Source organism: Chaetodon auriga, chromosome 7 (genome assembly GCF_051107435.1).
Source record: "Chaetodon auriga isolate fChaAug3 chromosome 7, fChaAug3.hap1, whole genome shotgun sequence".
Taxonomy (NCBI): Eukaryota; Metazoa; Chordata; class Actinopteri; order Chaetodontiformes; family Chaetodontidae; genus Chaetodon; species Chaetodon auriga.
In genome coordinates, this window is record NC_135080.1 from 24,364,326 (window position 1) to 24,380,917 (window position 16,592).

General features: G+C 43.8%; 1 protein-coding gene across 5 annotated transcripts in view; it reads left to right on the forward strand.

Annotated features, from left to right (window-relative positions):
* phldb1b (pleckstrin homology-like domain, family B, member 1b) overlaps positions 1 to 15,591 on the forward strand; it is a 100,260-nt gene extending 84,669 nt beyond the window's left edge. For 2 of the 5 annotated variants that reach the window (XM_076736026.1, XM_076736028.1), the window contains 11 exons: positions 1,387 to 1,548; positions 2,716 to 2,856; positions 3,755 to 3,871; positions 4,017 to 4,119; positions 5,002 to 5,046; positions 6,189 to 6,531; positions 7,660 to 7,750; positions 9,111 to 9,257; positions 9,754 to 9,973; positions 12,427 to 12,512; positions 14,862 to 15,591. In XM_076736026.1, coding sequence (XP_076592141.1) covers positions 1,387 to 1,548; positions 2,716 to 2,856; positions 3,755 to 3,871; positions 4,017 to 4,119; positions 5,002 to 5,046; positions 6,189 to 6,531; positions 7,660 to 7,750; positions 9,111 to 9,257; positions 9,754 to 9,973; positions 12,427 to 12,512; positions 14,862 to 15,002 — 1,596 coding nt within the window. In that variant the 3' untranslated portion in view covers positions 15,003 to 15,591. The remainder of the gene's footprint in view (positions 1 to 1,386; positions 1,549 to 2,715; positions 2,857 to 3,754; positions 3,872 to 4,016; positions 4,120 to 5,001; positions 5,047 to 6,188; positions 6,532 to 7,659; positions 7,751 to 9,110; positions 9,258 to 9,753; positions 9,974 to 12,426; positions 12,513 to 14,861) is intronic. The other 3 variants (XM_076736030.1, XM_076736027.1, XM_076736029.1) reach the window with 3 other exon arrangements.
* Positions 15,592 to 16,592: the final 1,001 nt, after the last annotated feature.

Sequence of the window (16,592 nt, forward strand, 5' to 3'; positions counted from 1 at the left end):
GTGCTTGTGTGTGTGTGTTCATGTGCTGTACGTAAGTCGTACGGCACAGCGTTGTTCCTCACCGCTTCTCATCCTGTCTGACTGTTGTTGGCCGCTGGCTGTTGGTGCTCAGGAGTACATGAAGCTGTCGGATGTCTATAAGATGTACGGCAGCGGCGGCCACCGTGAACGCAGCAAGCCCGCCTCTCATGGCCGCTCGTTTGCCATAGATGCTGCATTAGCTGGCGCCTGTGAGGTACCATCACTTCCTGTCTGTCTCTCTTCTGATTGGTTACTGTCTTGACTCTCACTTTGTGCTCCCCTCTCTCTCTCTCTCTCTCTCTCTCTCTCTCTCTCTCTCTCTCTCTCTCTCTCTCTCTCCATCCTTCCATTTTCATGTCATGTTGCTCCCTCTGCTGGTTTGCTGTTAATCAAACTGACTGTACTGTTGGCTTTGTTCTCTGCTACACGAGCCTGTGGTGTGAGCAGCTTCTGTCCTTCTGTAGCTGCTCTTAGGATCTGTGATTGTCAGCGATAGAGGCTTTCATTGGGGTTTGACTGATGAATGCAGGTTTGCTCTCAAGCAACCACAAGCTGGCATGTTGCATTGATGTCTGCAGTTAGTAAACTTGTACTTGCAAAACAAGGTATTTCTGGGGCATTTTTATGCCTGTATTTAATAGCAGAAAGTATAGACGTGTTGACAAATCAATTTGTTGTCAACTATTAAATTAATTGCCAACTATTTTTATTGGCGATTAATAGTTTTGAGTAATTCTTTATGAAAAAATGTCCAAATTCACTGTTTTCAGCTTCTCAAATATGAATATTATACAGTTTTTTAAGTCCGCTGTGACAGTTTACTTACTATTTTTGGGTTGTGGACAGAAGACGTTTGAGGATGATCAATATTATTCACCATTTTCTGATATTTTATTGATAAAACAACTAATTTATTAATGGAGAAAATGATGGACAGATGAATCAATGAAGAAAATAATCATTAGTCACAGCCCTGCCATGTTATTCTACTTATCTTTACTATTGTGAATAACATAATAAGCAGTGATACCCAGTCCTAAAAACATCACAAAAACCTGCAATAATGATAGATACATGGCAGCGTGTTGGGGGTGACGGTATGATCAGAGGCCAGCGGTGGCTCCGTGTATCAGTCGAACCCTGATGTGGAGTGTGTGCCTTGTGCTGTGTTGTATTACGCTCAGTGTTTCCTTTCAGACCCTCCTTCCCTCACACCGTCTCCATGCAGAAGGTCACTGAGTGTTATGATATGTTTCCCTCCTGCTGCTGACGAGTGTCTTCACTGCTGTCTGTCTTTCTCCTCCCCTCTCCCTTCTCCCGCTGTGTGTGTGTGTGTGTGTGTGTGTGTGTGATGCCTATGGGAAGGAGTATGTGACAGTGGGCCAGTTAAATCAGATGTATGGGATGCCAAAGGTGGAGTCATCCCCTACTTCCCCGCTTCGCCAGCCCCTGCGGTCTGGAGCCGTAGACCCCGTCTTCTCCTGCCTCCCCTCTCCTCACGGCTCCTCGCTGTCTCTCTCTGTGGAGGTGTGTTCTGCTGCTACCTTCCTTCCTTCCCTCCTTCCTTTTTGGCTGCATTTGTTTACTGGCACTGTCACCAGTTCAACCAAAAAGTTGTTGTTTTTTCTAATAAAATGTCATTTAACAACATAGGAAAAAATCAGTTTGAATGTCCTTTTTTGTTCATATTGTCACTTTTCCAGTGTGAAGACACTACATACAAAAAACCTGCACCTGAATTATGTGCAGTCTGGATTTGGGACACTAAGTCATACTTTGGCCTAGAATTATAGCGCCCCCTTTCGGCCAATCAGTGTAGCTTTGAAAGGCAATAAAGGCGCATAATTGTATTCCATCCACAGTGTCTGACACCTTACGCATAACAGAAGAAAGAGGCTCAATCCCACATTTGTTAACTGTATCATTTGTCCATATATGATGTTAATATTATTATTATTTTTTGGATGCGTGCAACTATCTATGTTGGTGTTTTGGAGTCTTTTTCCACAGTAAAGCAACACAAAAAGGGTTTTCCTAATTCTTACAGATACAGTCCTGTCACTATAGAAGCCCGTGGAGACTCTGTGATGTCACTGTATTTGTCAGAGTCAGAGCTCATACTGTCTGTTGTGCTGCAGCTTTGCCTCAAGTCACTCCCATTGTTCCCAAAGCTTCATCAGAAGTGGCTCATAGTCACACTGCTGATTTTACTGATATGATCCATCACATTTGATACCATGTGTATTGAAGTTTTCCCAAAACCAAATAAATGTAGTGATTCTTTCAGATGGTGTGCATTCAAAACCGTAGAGATACTTTATGTTTTAGGCTCCAGGGATCGCTGAAGTGAAGTAAACATGAAATGAGACGAAAACTTAAATGTTCTTATGAGAAACTGGGTCATTGCAGCAGCAACATAGAATTAGAATAGAGACATGTAAAGTAGGGATATAGCAGCTGGAGGGGAGAACGCATAATGCAGCTGACAACAATAACGTTTTGAAGATATTTAAGAATCATTTTCAAAGTAAAAAAATGGCGTAATTACAGCTTCTGAGGGTGTATAAAACAGGTATTCCTTTCCTCCTCCGACTGTCTTTGAATGCTTTCTAATCTCCTCTTGTCTTCTCTCTTTTCTCCTCCACCCTTTCTCCTGTCCTGCCTCTCGTTGCTGCTCCTCTGTGTGTCCTCCAGTACCAGTCTGAGGGCAGTAGGCCTCACCTGACCAAGCTAGATTTAGAGCAGTGGTACCAGGAGCTGATGTCTGGCTCCAGCCAGCTCTGTCCTCCCCCTCTGCCAGTCAAGTCACTGTCAGGCCGCAGGCCTGCGCTGCAGGTAGAGGGCTTTTCTTCTTTCTCCTCATGTCTTCCCTCTTATTCTTCTGCTGTTTGTGTGTGCTGTTACTCCTCTGCCAACCTTCAACTGTGCTGGATGTTTGTGTTAAAGGCTGTCAGTGTTTAAAAATGCTGCACTCACATCATATGGAAAAGACTGTCTTTTCCTCTTGAAAACTACTAGTTCACCACGCTTTGAGCTGATGAATGACTCTGGCTGAAAAAACCTGTCATTAGATGTAGAGAGGGTGTCTTCATTTCAGTGTGACAAATGAAAGCAAAGCTTAGGACACAGCTGGTGCTGGAACGTTTGTTGTGACTGGAAACTCGCTGTTTGCTTTGGTGTCAAACATGAAGTCAGTTTACGTGTGTTCACTTGTGAGAGTACTCGCCTGGAGCAGCAGAAATCCACCAACTTCAATCACCACTTAAAGAAACTTAGAATGTGTGAACGCTTTCAAGTTGTTTCTTTGAACATTAAGTCATTCCACACTGATACTCCCATATTACATGAATGCAGCATTAACTAAAGGGGGCCTGATCAAAGAGCTATTCAATGAAAGGGACTAGACGGCTGTTCCAGGTGTGTGTGTGTGTGTGTGTGTGTGTCAGTCTTTGATACTGAAATTTAAAGTGCTGATTGGACCTTGGTTTTATCAGTTGCACCTTTTTATTTTAACCACATCAGTGTTCAATAACACTATCAGCACACAGCTAATCATGCTTCTAACCACTGTTTCCCAGCAGGTGCTTGTAACTCATCCATGGTGGAGTTCAGCTGTACCTCTAACATTGTTGTAAAACACTCCATCTGCCATCACCTGGGGCTTTTTTAACATGTGTTATTGGCACTTCCTAACACTGATTGCTTCGTGCTCATTGTCTGCTTCCTCGGGCAGGTGTTCCGCTCTAAGCTGGACAGTGATCCAGGCCTGTCTCTTCATCAGCCTAAATCAGGCTCTGCATCCCCTCTGCAGCACGGAGCAGCAACACTGGGACGCAACACGAGCTCAAAGGTACACAGGTTGTTCCTTTTCAGCAGCTAAATCATCATCTTCTTTGAGAATGTCCACTGCAGTTCTCCCTAAAATCCAGATCAGTATTTCAACCTGTGTCTGATGTTTTTCCCTCTTTTCATGTCTGCTCCCTCTGACCCAGCAGAGCCCCCTGCTGGCAGCCAACAGCACTGGCAGTCTGCCCAGGAACCTGGCTGCAACCCTGCAGGACATTGAGACCAAGAGACAGCTGGCTCTGCAGCAGAAAGGTAACTGACCTGCTCTGCCCCTGAACACAAACCAGCACCGACCATCCCACCAAGCAGTGTTCACCAGTCATCATCTAATCATTTACTAACAACTAACAGAACACGACATGGATGCTTTGTTGCAATTAAAAGCACAAATCAGCCATCAATACACGGCCACAGTTATTCATACATTGAATAAACACATGCGTTTCTTCTCATCTTCCTCATCTTCAGTGGTTCATGGCCCACTAAGCGCCAGCTGAACACTGACTGGATGTAACTGTTCCTCAGAGATTAACAAATAATTATTACATTAATAACAATACATTTTACATAACATGATTTATGCATGTAATGTAGCTTCAAGTGTGTTACACAAAAAAATAGGACAGAGAAAACAGAGAGACTGCTAATTACAGCGAGCATGCGGGAATACTTGTTATACTTGCACAGAGAACTGATTCCACTTTTCGGGAGCTACAAGATGATAAACAGTGTTGTTACATTTTCGAGTAAACACGAGCAGACGGAGCGATCGTCAGTTAGCTGACATTCAGTTGTAGTTAGTGATGCATAAGCTCCTTAACTTGTTAACGTTGGTTAAAATGTTGGGGTGCTCTTTGTCATGGAGCTGTGTGTGTGTGTGTGTGTGTGTGTGTGTGTGTGTGTGTGTGTTAGGGTTCTGTTCTGCACGCCGTAGTGTTGTTTGACTAAGTGGATCAGAGGAAAGCAGTGTGGTGTTTTAGCTCAGCTGGCTGCCACCCACGGGTGCTGGGTTGGAAGCCTGAGTTAGTCACATTCAGCAGCATCATTCAGGTTTCCTTCATGTCTGTCTGTCTGTCTGTCTGTCTGTCTGTCTCTGTCTGTGGACTTGTCTCTTCCTGCCCTGCTGCACCACAGAGCCCCAGACCTCCAGACAGAACGCCATAGAGGGCAGCTCAGCAGGTAGACGGATCACAGCGTCCAGGAGTTGATGATTTCTTCTGTTGTCTTCACTCTGCTCAGCAGGATTCATCCTGTTTGTTCATCCACTGTGCCTCTGTGCGTCACACGCAGTGTCTGAAATGAACAGTCTCTCCTGCCAAGGGTCAACACGAAGCCTGCAGGGAAGCAGCTCTTGTTCATACGTCTCCCTGCCTGTTGTATTACTTGAACCGCTGAGCAATGAGTAAACTCATGCATCGATTCAGCATTCAGATGAGTTTAAGCCAACATTAACCAGACAAAAGAGAAGCAGAGGATTGCTCACTTTACAGAGAGGTTAACAGGCAGCCAACCAGGAGCCAGTTTGAAAGCTTCAGCACAGGTGAAGACCAAAGACTGGATACCTAAAAAATTCAAGTCTTATCCAAAACTTAAGCCAGTCTGGCAGGTTACTTTTATTGATTTATCCATCAAAGCTAATGTTTTCCAGAACTTGACACTTGGCGGCTGTTAATTTCAGACCCTGGCTTCACCTAACTCCACTCGCTTCATCCTCCTCTCTCAGCCTCTTCCATCTCTGGTGTGTCATTAACTCCTCTCCCCCGAAGATTTCTTTTCATCTTGTCTTTTGTCTGTAACATCGAGCAGCCTTTCTTCTTCCATCAATCTTCTATGAATGTTCCTGCTGGTGGAGAATAAATCTTGCATGTTCAGCGTTCAGTGAGCTCCTCCTTTGGAGTTATCGACCTGGGCCCTTCTTTCCAGATGTGTTTGCCCATTATCAGGCGCACAGCAGCATGGACTTGAAATGTGAGAAGTTGGATAGATGCTGAACTTTGTGGTGACGAGACTTCGCGGGTTTTTGCAGTAATCTTCGAGCTTGTGTCACTGAGAGAGCACATACTTGTATGTGTGGTGCATGGTTTATCCCGTGGTTTGTGGGCTGGTGCTGGTGGTAGTTGTGCTGCTAGAGGTTCAGGACGCTTGGGATGAGCTGCTGTGTAGCTGGCATGTGTGTTTAAATGCAGATCTCCCAGCTCCGTAGGAAACAGGCGGACTTGTTGATGGAGTTGCCTGCGGGTTGAGAGTTCAGTCGTTGTTCCACCTTCCACCTCGGTTGACACTCTGAACCCATCCACTGATCAGCGCCCTCCTTCCTCCAGGTCAGCAGGTGATTGAAGAGCAGCGCCGTCGCCTGGCCGAGCTCAAACAGAGAGCGGCGGCCGAGGCTCAGTGTCAGTGGGAGGCGCTCCACGGCTCTCAGACCCACCTCATGACCTCGTCCTCCTCGTCGCCCTCCTACTCCCCAATCATGGCCTGCAGTCCCGCTCTGGGCCACAGCTCCATGGGCCCTCCCCCGCTGGTTCACCACTCCATCCTGCACCACCAGCCCCCATCAGCCGGAGAGCAGCCCTACGACACCCTGAGCCTGGAGAGCTCCGACAGCATGGACACCAGCGTGTCCACGGGGAACAACTCGGCCTGCTCGCCAGATAACATGTCCAGGTAGAGTGAAGGGAGAGGCACGCACACAGTCATGGCCAGATTATTCAGTCCATCCTCTGACCCCATCAATGTCATTTAATGGGATTAATCGCATTTGTATCACTGCTTGTATCATTTCTTTAGCGAGGGATTTCACTCCTGTCTGCTACTTTCACTTAATGTTATCTTTTAATTGAGGGCCCATGTTATCGGAGTCCGTTTTTTATTGGATTTTATCAGGAATTAGTGAACCACGCCACATTTTCAAATAAGAATGATGGCGATTGGTGTCAGCAGTCCCAAGATACCAGTGTGCATATCAAGCAACTGCATGAAGTCTGAATATTAAAGTACTATTAAAGAAGAATTAAAATGAGACCCTAAGAAGAGACACACAGACTCCCACCAGGTGAAGTCTTTGTCCACAGGTCGGCTCATTTGTAGACCATCTGTTAATGTGGCCAAGCTGTGTGCTGTATTACCACGGTGCTCACCACAGCATGTTCGAGCAGCACCTATTGTTCAGATAGCTTTTATAGCTCACAGGAGTCCAATTCCAAAAACTATTACTCATGTTTTTTGAGATGACTTTAATGGGATTTGTTCTTTAATGAACAGCGCACAGTGGAGACGGGAGGGAGGGAGGAAATGATAAAGCAGCAAAGTTTATGAGCCACATTTTGACAGCTTCATAGCGTGGCATCAGAAACTCTGTAAAGTTCTGTTTGTAGTAGTTGTTTGTTGAAATGAATAACAGCTACATGTCAGTGGTGTACAAAGCCACCAAGGGCTTTTCCCGTGTTTGTGAGCCTTTTAGGACGGACTGCATATTTCCAAAAAGGACAAAGAGACCAGCAGAAGATGTGTGTATGTCATCACATCTCTACGCATCGATCCTCAGAGCACAATAACACATTTTTTTAAAGCTTTTTCAGAGAGTAAACACTCTGTAGGGAAGTGACCTCACAAATACTGTCAACGAACCTCCCCTACAGATCGTGTTTGAACCGTCCTTTGAAGTAAACGCTTAACTGAGCTGATATTCAGTGATGTGTTGTTGAATGTAGGGGTGCCAGCATGTGCTCTCTCAGAACCCGTCTGAAGGCAGACGAAGGCTGCGTGCTAACACTGTGTTGTTGTGTCGGACAGCGTCGGAGGAGTGGACGCGCTGAAGATTGAGGAGATGGAGAAAATGCTGAAGGAGGCGCAACTGGAGAAAGCCAGACTTATTGAATCCCGGGTAAGTCACAGTCCATACCTGGTGATTGATGAGAGTTCTTGCAGTGCTCTTGTCAATAGCTTTGAACGTGAATTTGAAAAATAAAGGCAGCAAGTGGAGGCTTTCATTCATTTGTATTGGCCTCGGTGTTTCAAACGTTTTCATCTCTTTTTGTCCTGATGAAGAGAAGGAAGATGATCAAATCAATGTTCTAGTCTGAAGCCTTTTCTCCCACATTCTCTTTCGTTACATGTAGCTGCAGTTCCATCACTGAGCTCAGTTCAGTCCTTTTTCACTATAAGGATGCAGCTCCTTTTTATACGTAGTATTTACTCAGTTCGTTTGATTTAAGGGAGGTTTAGAGGGACGAAGTTACAGACTCTCAAACAGATCTATATAGACAGATTATGGATCTGTAAAAACTTAAAGGATTGTATGAAATGACTTCAAAGCTCACGCACACCACAAAGTCTTATTTATAAGGGTGTCAAGTCAAAATCTCTGACTGTGCTAATGTACCCATTCCCATATTTGATCGCTCCTGGTCCTCGCTCCTCTCTTGATCTTGACATCCACTGTAGGTCAGCTGATCTGTACACAGTTCACGTACAGATCAGTGTAGGTTTTTCATAAATGTGCTGGTGTTTAACTATTTCTTATATAACGTAAAGAGAGAATTAAGAGTCACTGTGCACCCTTCTTATTTGGACTGCGTATATATATATACAAACTCAAAACTTACAAACAAAAGTCGCCACAAAGCTGATCCAGCTGAGCCGCCGTCATCAGAAACAGACGCCGCATCAGATGATGGTTCAAGGGAAACAACGTCTCATTTCTCTGAAAACATTGTTTCCTCTCTCCTCGCAAATTTTACCTCATGAAGGTCTGAGGATCAAAAGATTGTTGGGAAAGGATCTGTTGTTTTTTTCACTGTCAGGGTTAGATTAAAGACAACACTTTAAAGGTATGCTGTGCCTGGTTTTCTTCAAAAACAGCATATAGACTCATACAAAAGTCATCCCCCTCGATCATCACATATGACCCACTGGCATTGTGTGGTGGGACAGTTCTGGCCTGCAAGCTTTGGGTATGTGTGTGTGTGTGTGTAGCCCCCAGCCAATAGCATTGCACAGGTGAGGTTGGGACTTGTGTTGTACGTATGTATCTTCATAGCAGATCATTACTTCTCCAACCAGCTAACAGCTTTCTGCCACTGTGGGGCTGCTGCATGGTGGCCAGCAGCTCTCAGCAGGGAAACCCAAACATAAATGCACGAATGTCAAGCTGAGTTCTGGCTGAAAAAAAAGAGTGCGTGTTTGCTCCGCAAAGCCCTCGCACAGATCAAACAAATATTTAATGAAAGCGCGCTCTCCTTCAGGAGCGAGAGAGCCTGGCTCGCCGTCAGATGCTGGAGGAGGAGAGGAGGAGGAGGGAGGAGGCGGAGAAGAGACTGCAGGACGAAACTTTCCACAGGCAGCAGCTTGTGGAGAAGGAGGTCAAGATGAGGGCCAAGAACTTCTCTCAGGTCAGTAAAATGAGACGTAATTGAGTCTGCATGGTGGAAAAGCGGAAAATGACTGTGCCTGTCTCTACCCTGCTTTACACACATGACACTTCTGAGGGTGGTACCTAGATTTTTGAGAGAAGCCTCTGGTTGGTTATATTTTGTACCAGTATTCAATATCATTACAGTTGACTATTTTCATAGCAAAGTAACCCGTTTTCAGCTTTTCCTTTAGAATGTAAATCTGTAGAGAAGCATTTACACCATCACAGCACACTAAAGACAAACATGGAAACAAGACAACATATTCTCAATCTCAATCTGAGTCTGAATATTCACACATGAGGACTTTGACTTTGTTTGCCTCTCTGACTGACAGTGAGGCTCCTTGCTGTGAGGTTCTGATAGTTTTGAATTTTCGATTAGTGTTTATTCTATTATTAATGATAATACCCCTGCCTTGCGGTGCTGCTTGTTTATCCTCCTGTGTTTGTGTTCGTCCTTTTGCTCGGTCCAGGCCCGTCCTATGACTCGTTACCTGCCCATTCGGAAGGAAGAGTTCGACCTGCGCTCCCACGTCGAGTCGTCGGGCCACAGCGTTGACACCTGCTACCACGTCATCCTCACAGAGAAGATGTGCAAGGGCTACCTGGTGAAGATGGGAGGCAAGATCAAGTCCTGGAAGAAACGCTGGTTCGTCTTCGACCGCCTCAAAAGGACCTTCTCTTACTACGTCGGTAAGAAGCGTTAAGACACATGATTCTTGATCTTATTTGAATATTTGCTGCTGCAGGGTCATTACTGTCATGTTCTTGAAGCGGAAACATTGTAGTTTATGGGCAGAGTCTGAACTGCTCGGCCACAGAACATTTTCATACATGTTTGCAAGCCCATATCTCAACCTTCCATAAGTCTAAAGATGCTGTATTGGCCCCAGTGTAAGATGACCCCGTTTATAAGACAGCCCCCCTTTATTCACTACAGGTTTTGGAAGAAAGAAGTTTTTGAAGTCAAGATATTTTCTAGCTGTGTTGGGAAAGTTTCCCTGAGACACTGAGGAGAGCACAGTCCTCATTCCTGAAGCCTTTTCTCTTGTAAAAGTCAAACATGACACACTTACATTAAAGCAGACTGAGAATCTCACGTTTGTGTAGCTTGTCCATCAGTGACACTCTCACAGGCTGGCCTGTCAGCCTCCTGAAGCGCTGGGGATGATTTTTTTAGTCTGTTTGAGCTTCACCGTGACATTCTACGACGCTGGAGACGGGGCTGTCAGACAGATGATTTTAGGAGTTTATCTGGTCAGTGGCAACATTACGCAGCCCTGAGAAACTCCTGTAGGTTAAACTTGGCTTCCTGAACACTTTGAGGCACGATCGACTCCGGCATTAAAGCTACAGACCACCCATAGTGCAACACACTCTGTCAGAGCTGATGTTACAGTACACACAAAAGTACTAATTCAGGACAAATATCTGAATACATAAATGTCTCATCCTCAAATACGATCCAACTTAAATAAACATGGTCTTCTATTTGGACCAATATGGAAAATGTTGCATTTGATTGGCTGTGAATTTGAAAACACACACATTCAGTGGTGGAGGAAGTACTCACATCCTTAACTTGTGTAAAAGTAGCAATACTGCAATATAAAAATACTCTGTCGCAAATCAGTCCTGTATTGAAAATGTTAATTAATTAACGTAACTGTGTGTTTTCTCTGCATTAATATATATGACAGTGTGTTATTGGATTGTTAATACTGATGTCTTCATATGTAAACAGCATTAAATTTTGTAGTTGAGCTGGAGCTAATTTTAACCTCTTTATGTGATGTTTGGTGGTTATTTTATAAGCTCATGTAACTGATAAAAAATCTTATTCTCCAACACAATGAATAAATCTGTCAGACAAACGCAGTGGAGTGTAAGGATCAAGTAAAATGAAATGGAAATATTCAAGACAGAGTACCTCACATTTATATTTCAGTACAGTACTGAGTATTTTTACTTTCCACCTCGGACTGCGTTCGATTGCGAGCCGTTCCTGTTCACTTGTTCGCTCTGTGTTAACATGATGACATGTGATGCACTCACTTCCTTTGCATTAGAAGATTTTGTGGTTATTTCTGTGTCACAACAAGAGACTTTTTCAAAACATTGGAGCAACGATATGGAAATGTCAGAGGTTACACTTGTAAAATGGTGAAGTCGCTGCAATAAGCTTAAAAGCTTTAATATGTAAAGTGGCAGAAATTTCCTGCCGTGGATGAGTGGCAGGCAGAACATGCGTCCTCAGGACCTTGAGCAGCGGCGCATGTAGTATGTAGCGTGCACGGTCGTGTAATTTGATCGTGCACTGTGAGCTCTGGGACACTTGTTCGCTGTCAGGCCTTTGAAGTCCTCAGAAGGTTCTGCTTAAAGCTGCTTAAAGCGTACCTTGTTGAAAGCGAGCCAGGGTGAGGAGGTGTACTGAGATTACTCTGGCAGTAGTTAAAATGCGCACAGCGCCGCGATCTCTGAGGAGGCTGATTGAGATGCATCACTTGCCCTTTCCTCTTGACCTTGAACAATGAGGAACGAGAGGTGACGAGCATAAGTCATGAGCGCCGCGAATTCACGTGAATCGACCTCGACCGCAACCGGAGTTTTGGTAATTTAGATGCAGTCAAATGAGATGCAAATGCTGGGCTATTTGAATGCTAAAGAGGTCATTAGCAGATAATAGCTGCGTATTAAAAGGAAAGTGTTATTCCTCGAAATGAAGCGCAGCCTTTCTACCTACTACTCTTAAGTTGGCTTGTGGAGTGTTTGTGCCTGGAGGTAGAGAGGGGTGTTGAGTTCCCCACCGGTTCCTTACTGCAGTTCTGCAGCGGCTGATGAAACAAACTGCAATGATGTACCAGAGTAGCGTAAGAATGCAGTCAAGTGTGAAAATACAATGAGAGCACCATTGGTTTAAAAACAGAGAAAAAGTGCTGTGGTTGTCTTTTTCCATCCATCATCACAAGCCATAAATTGGTCATGATTAAAGTTTGATTTCTTCTGTTTTTCTAACGACCGCGTCCCTGTCGTTATTCTAGGTGATGTGGAAGCGAAGCGCCTTGGCTTTCGCAGCCAAGAAAAGTCTGTCGCCGTCAATATGTTTTAGCCTTTTAAACAAACGCACGTTATTTTCCCTCCCGCAGACAAACATGAGACCAAGCTGAAGGGTGTGATCTACTTCCAGGCAATAGAAGAGGTCTATTACGATCACCTCCGCAGTGCCACAAAGGTACGCCGTGAATGAACTCTGAAAACGATCATTCTCTCTCATCTATTTCACACTTTGCTTTATTTTTATCTCCCATTCTCTTTCATTTCCAACATGTTTCTGCACACTGTTCGCTTTGCTTCTTCTCTCCCCGTTCGTGCTTTTGCTTTGGCCGGCTGCTGTCACAGAAGGGATTTTTCAACTTGAATATGACCAGTGTATGTATCCAAGCTGTGTGTTCACCCCCCTCACCTCACTGAACCCTGTGTGTCCAAACCATAGACCGAGACAGTAGCCAGCCCAGTGGCTGTCGATGCATGCGTAAGACTTGTATTTAATGACTCAGTGCACTAGTTTGTGTCGGTTTGTAGTGTCACTACATAATCCTATAATCCTGTTTGATCCCTCCGTCCATCCCAGTGTTCCCAGTGTAAACCAGTCAAGTGGTTCGAAAACAAGAATCTGTTTATTTAAATGTGTGTATAGCAGGAAACACCCGTATGACTTTTTTTTATTCTTAGCGAGGAAATCCAGGTAAGGTCAGCACTTCCTGTCAGATTCAACTCACAAAGTCATTTTCAGTCATTTTAAGGCTCGGCAGAAGGACGACCCTGTTTCACAGCTCTCCTCGCCTTTTACTAATTTTCAAAGACACTTCCTCTGTTCAGGAAGAGCTCTTTTTTTTCCCCTTCGAGCCGTAGGTGTAGTTTTTTTGGACATAATTCTATTCTTTATGATCAGAGCTGCTTGCTGCTTGACTTGAGCCTTACACGTCTTGTCATTTTTTTTTTTATCTCCAACATAAAGCTGAGCTGCCGCTGCCTCCTCATCCTCAGTATTTGTGTTTGATGGCCTGTCGCAATGCACCGCACTCTGACTAACTGTGTGGCTCTGATCAACTCAGGAACTTTGATTTTACTTGTCACTTCCAATGTCACATTACAGAGGGAAAACTTTAAAGTCTGGGGCACTTAGCGAAGGCAGAAAGATGATGGTTTTAAAAAAGGGAAAGTGACGCAGATGAGTGGAACATGTAAGCATGAAATTTGTTTTACAGTTATCTGGTTGCTTCCATAGACATAACAGCAATTTCATGGGGAAAACACCCATAAATGTTCCGTTTTTCATGTACTTCTCTGCAGCACTTGTTGCTGTACACCATTTGATTTACAGTACCAGTATTTTCGGGTCAGTGCTCCAGTTGTTTTGTGCCGAGTTCAGAACTGAAAATTAGTCCGTAGCCCACTGTATTACCCTCATATATTACCATTGCATTTGAGTCACACAGCATAGTATCTGTTCTTTCTAATAAATAAATACCTGGTGACCTTTGAAAAACCCAGACGGTGCTTTAACAAGATTTTATGCTGTTCTCAAAGTATTTCCAGAATACACAAACACTCTTCGAACCATCAAAGATCTTTAATCCTTTTCCCATGTTGGAAAATGAACATTTTCTATGAAATATGAGAGGGAAGTTTGGGCGTCCCTGCTCAGACTGCTGCCCCTGCGACCCGGCCCCAGATAAGCGGGAGAAAATGGATGGATGGATGGATTATGAAATAATATAAAGTAACATTGATATAGAAAAATAGAGCAGAGACTGAAACTTATTTCTTGATCTTGAGGATAAATTTAGCAATAAATTAAGATCTTTTAAAGAGTCCTGACACAGCACAGCAAACTGAACATGGACATGGTTCATAGCTGTTAGCAGACAGTTGCCTTACAGTTGATGGTCACTGACAGCCAGTGTGCTGTGCAGAGGGTTTAAAGTGCTGCCTGGTGAAGCTGAACAAACAATAAAGTTACAGGTCAGAAAGGCAGAACAGGCTAAGGCACTAAAGGCGTCTTAGTCCTGAAACGCCCTGTGGAACAGAGGGGAACTGTTGGTTTATCACTACAAGCATTTTATTTGTTGTTAATAAAAAAGAATCATTAGTGCAGCTTTAAGGATTCTGGAAATATGTTCAGAACAGCAGTAAGCATTCAGTAACATCAGCCAGCATTTATTTTAGAAAAAATGTGGTCAGCTCTACTGTGACTGAATATAATGGTGATAGATTAGAGGCACAAACTCGAGTTAGGGCAGAACAGCTTCTACACTTAGTTCACTGGACACCAAACTCCGAATTTTACTACAGACTCCAGTTATGAAACATGTGTTCTCCCATCAAATGCATCATTAAGTCAGTGAAATTGAAGATGCCTCCATTGACATCTAGTGCAGTTCTGATAAGCAGTCTCGTATTATACATCTGTAACTCCAACCTGATCAGCTTCAGCGTAGGGAACAAAGAGAAAGCAGAGTGGCTGTTCTCTATGAACCTGCTGTGATTCCAGTTTCCTCTTCATTGTCTCGTCTTCCAGAGTCCGAATCCCTCCCTGACCTTCTGCGTGAAGACCCACGACCGCCTCTACTACGTGGTGGCCCCCTCAGCGGAGGCCATGAGGATCTGGATGGACGTGATCGTCACGGGAGCGGAGGGATACACGCAGTTCATGAACTGAGACACACAGCGTTTGGGCGGGGACTCTCCCATCACAGACTCGACAGGCCCTCCCTGTTTCCAGTCCACAGCGGACACAGCGCCTTGTTTGTTACTTTTCATTTTTAATCTCACATTTTGATTTTACTATGTAGATGTTTTCACCTCCACATTTTCTACATGATTCTGTTTGGATTGAAAAAGGGAGCCCTTGGAGGACACACACACTCACACACACATCTGTATATAAACCAAAATGTATACCCGTCAAAGACTTTTAAAAAGCCTTTCTATATTGCCAAATGGAGATCTTGTAGTTACTGTTTGTTGAATCTTTTGTATCATTTGTTTCCTTTCTTTCTTTCTTTTTACGTATAGAGAAAATTGCCAAATGACGTAATGCCAATGTTTTGTTTGAGTGTTCCATCATGGCGATGCTCAGTTTAGACAGAAAGAGTTTAAAAGAATTTTCAATCAAAGGGTGTAATCAATTTAGAATATATATTCAAAAGAATCTTATTCAAAATGTATGAATCTATGAGAAATAGTAGAAATTAGTCCAAAAAAAAAAAAAAAAAAAGAGTCCAGCACATGTGACTGTAACAGTGAAACACAGTAAAACATAGCATCCACTGTCACCTCACCTCAGTGCTGCTCTGAGACTGAACACTAACACTGAATGCAGAATTTTCAGCCCATTAAGGCATCACTAAGCTACATCCCAGTCACATTACGTCACACAGGCTTACCAAAGTAATTGAAAGTTTTTATGTTGACTACAGCTCAGGAGTTCACTCTGCAGTTCTCTCTATGGTTCGACTAATATGGGCTGAGAAAAGCCAGTACTGATGTGAGTGTGGAAGCTGCTGATGAACATTACTCAGTAGCCTATATTAGAAATAAATTACTAAAAAGCTCCACTAAACCCAGAATACTGAAAATAGATAATACTAGAACCAAGGACAGCTTAACATACGGAGTGGAAGAAGAGGGGGTACAAAAATGTTAAAAGTTAGAACGTAAATACAACAAGCTCAAATTTCATGCTGGAACCTCTTTGTTGGGCCAGTGAGTTTTACCACTGTGTCCAGTCTTTATGCTAAGCTAAGCTAAGCTAAGCTAAGCTAACAGCATCCTGGCCCCGCATCATTCTCTAAGCTCTAGCTGCTTTCTTGTCAACAGTTATATATTGGATATACTTATCTGTATGCTAAACATAAAGCTGCCACCAGTGGTTAGCTTAGCTTAGCAAGAGGATACTGCTAGCCTGGGTCTGCTGTAAAACTCACCACGTTATAGCTCGCTTGTATTTTTGCTAGGCAGGTTCTGTTCGACTGTCAACAGAGCCAGGCTAACCTTTTCCCTTTGTTTCCAGTGTTTATGCTAGGCTAAACTAACTCCTGGCTCCGGTTTCACACTTATCAGTCCTCTTATCAGAAAACCAATAATTGTGTTTCTTTTGAAATACACTTCATTTATCACCTCTTCCTTTGACAGCTTTGTCCGTGGCCGTCTGCATGCAGTCTTTGTGCTAAGCTAGCATACCTTTAAATAATCTTTAAATAATTTAACAATTTGTAATGTCATGAAAAGAGCTGCATCCTCTCAGTCA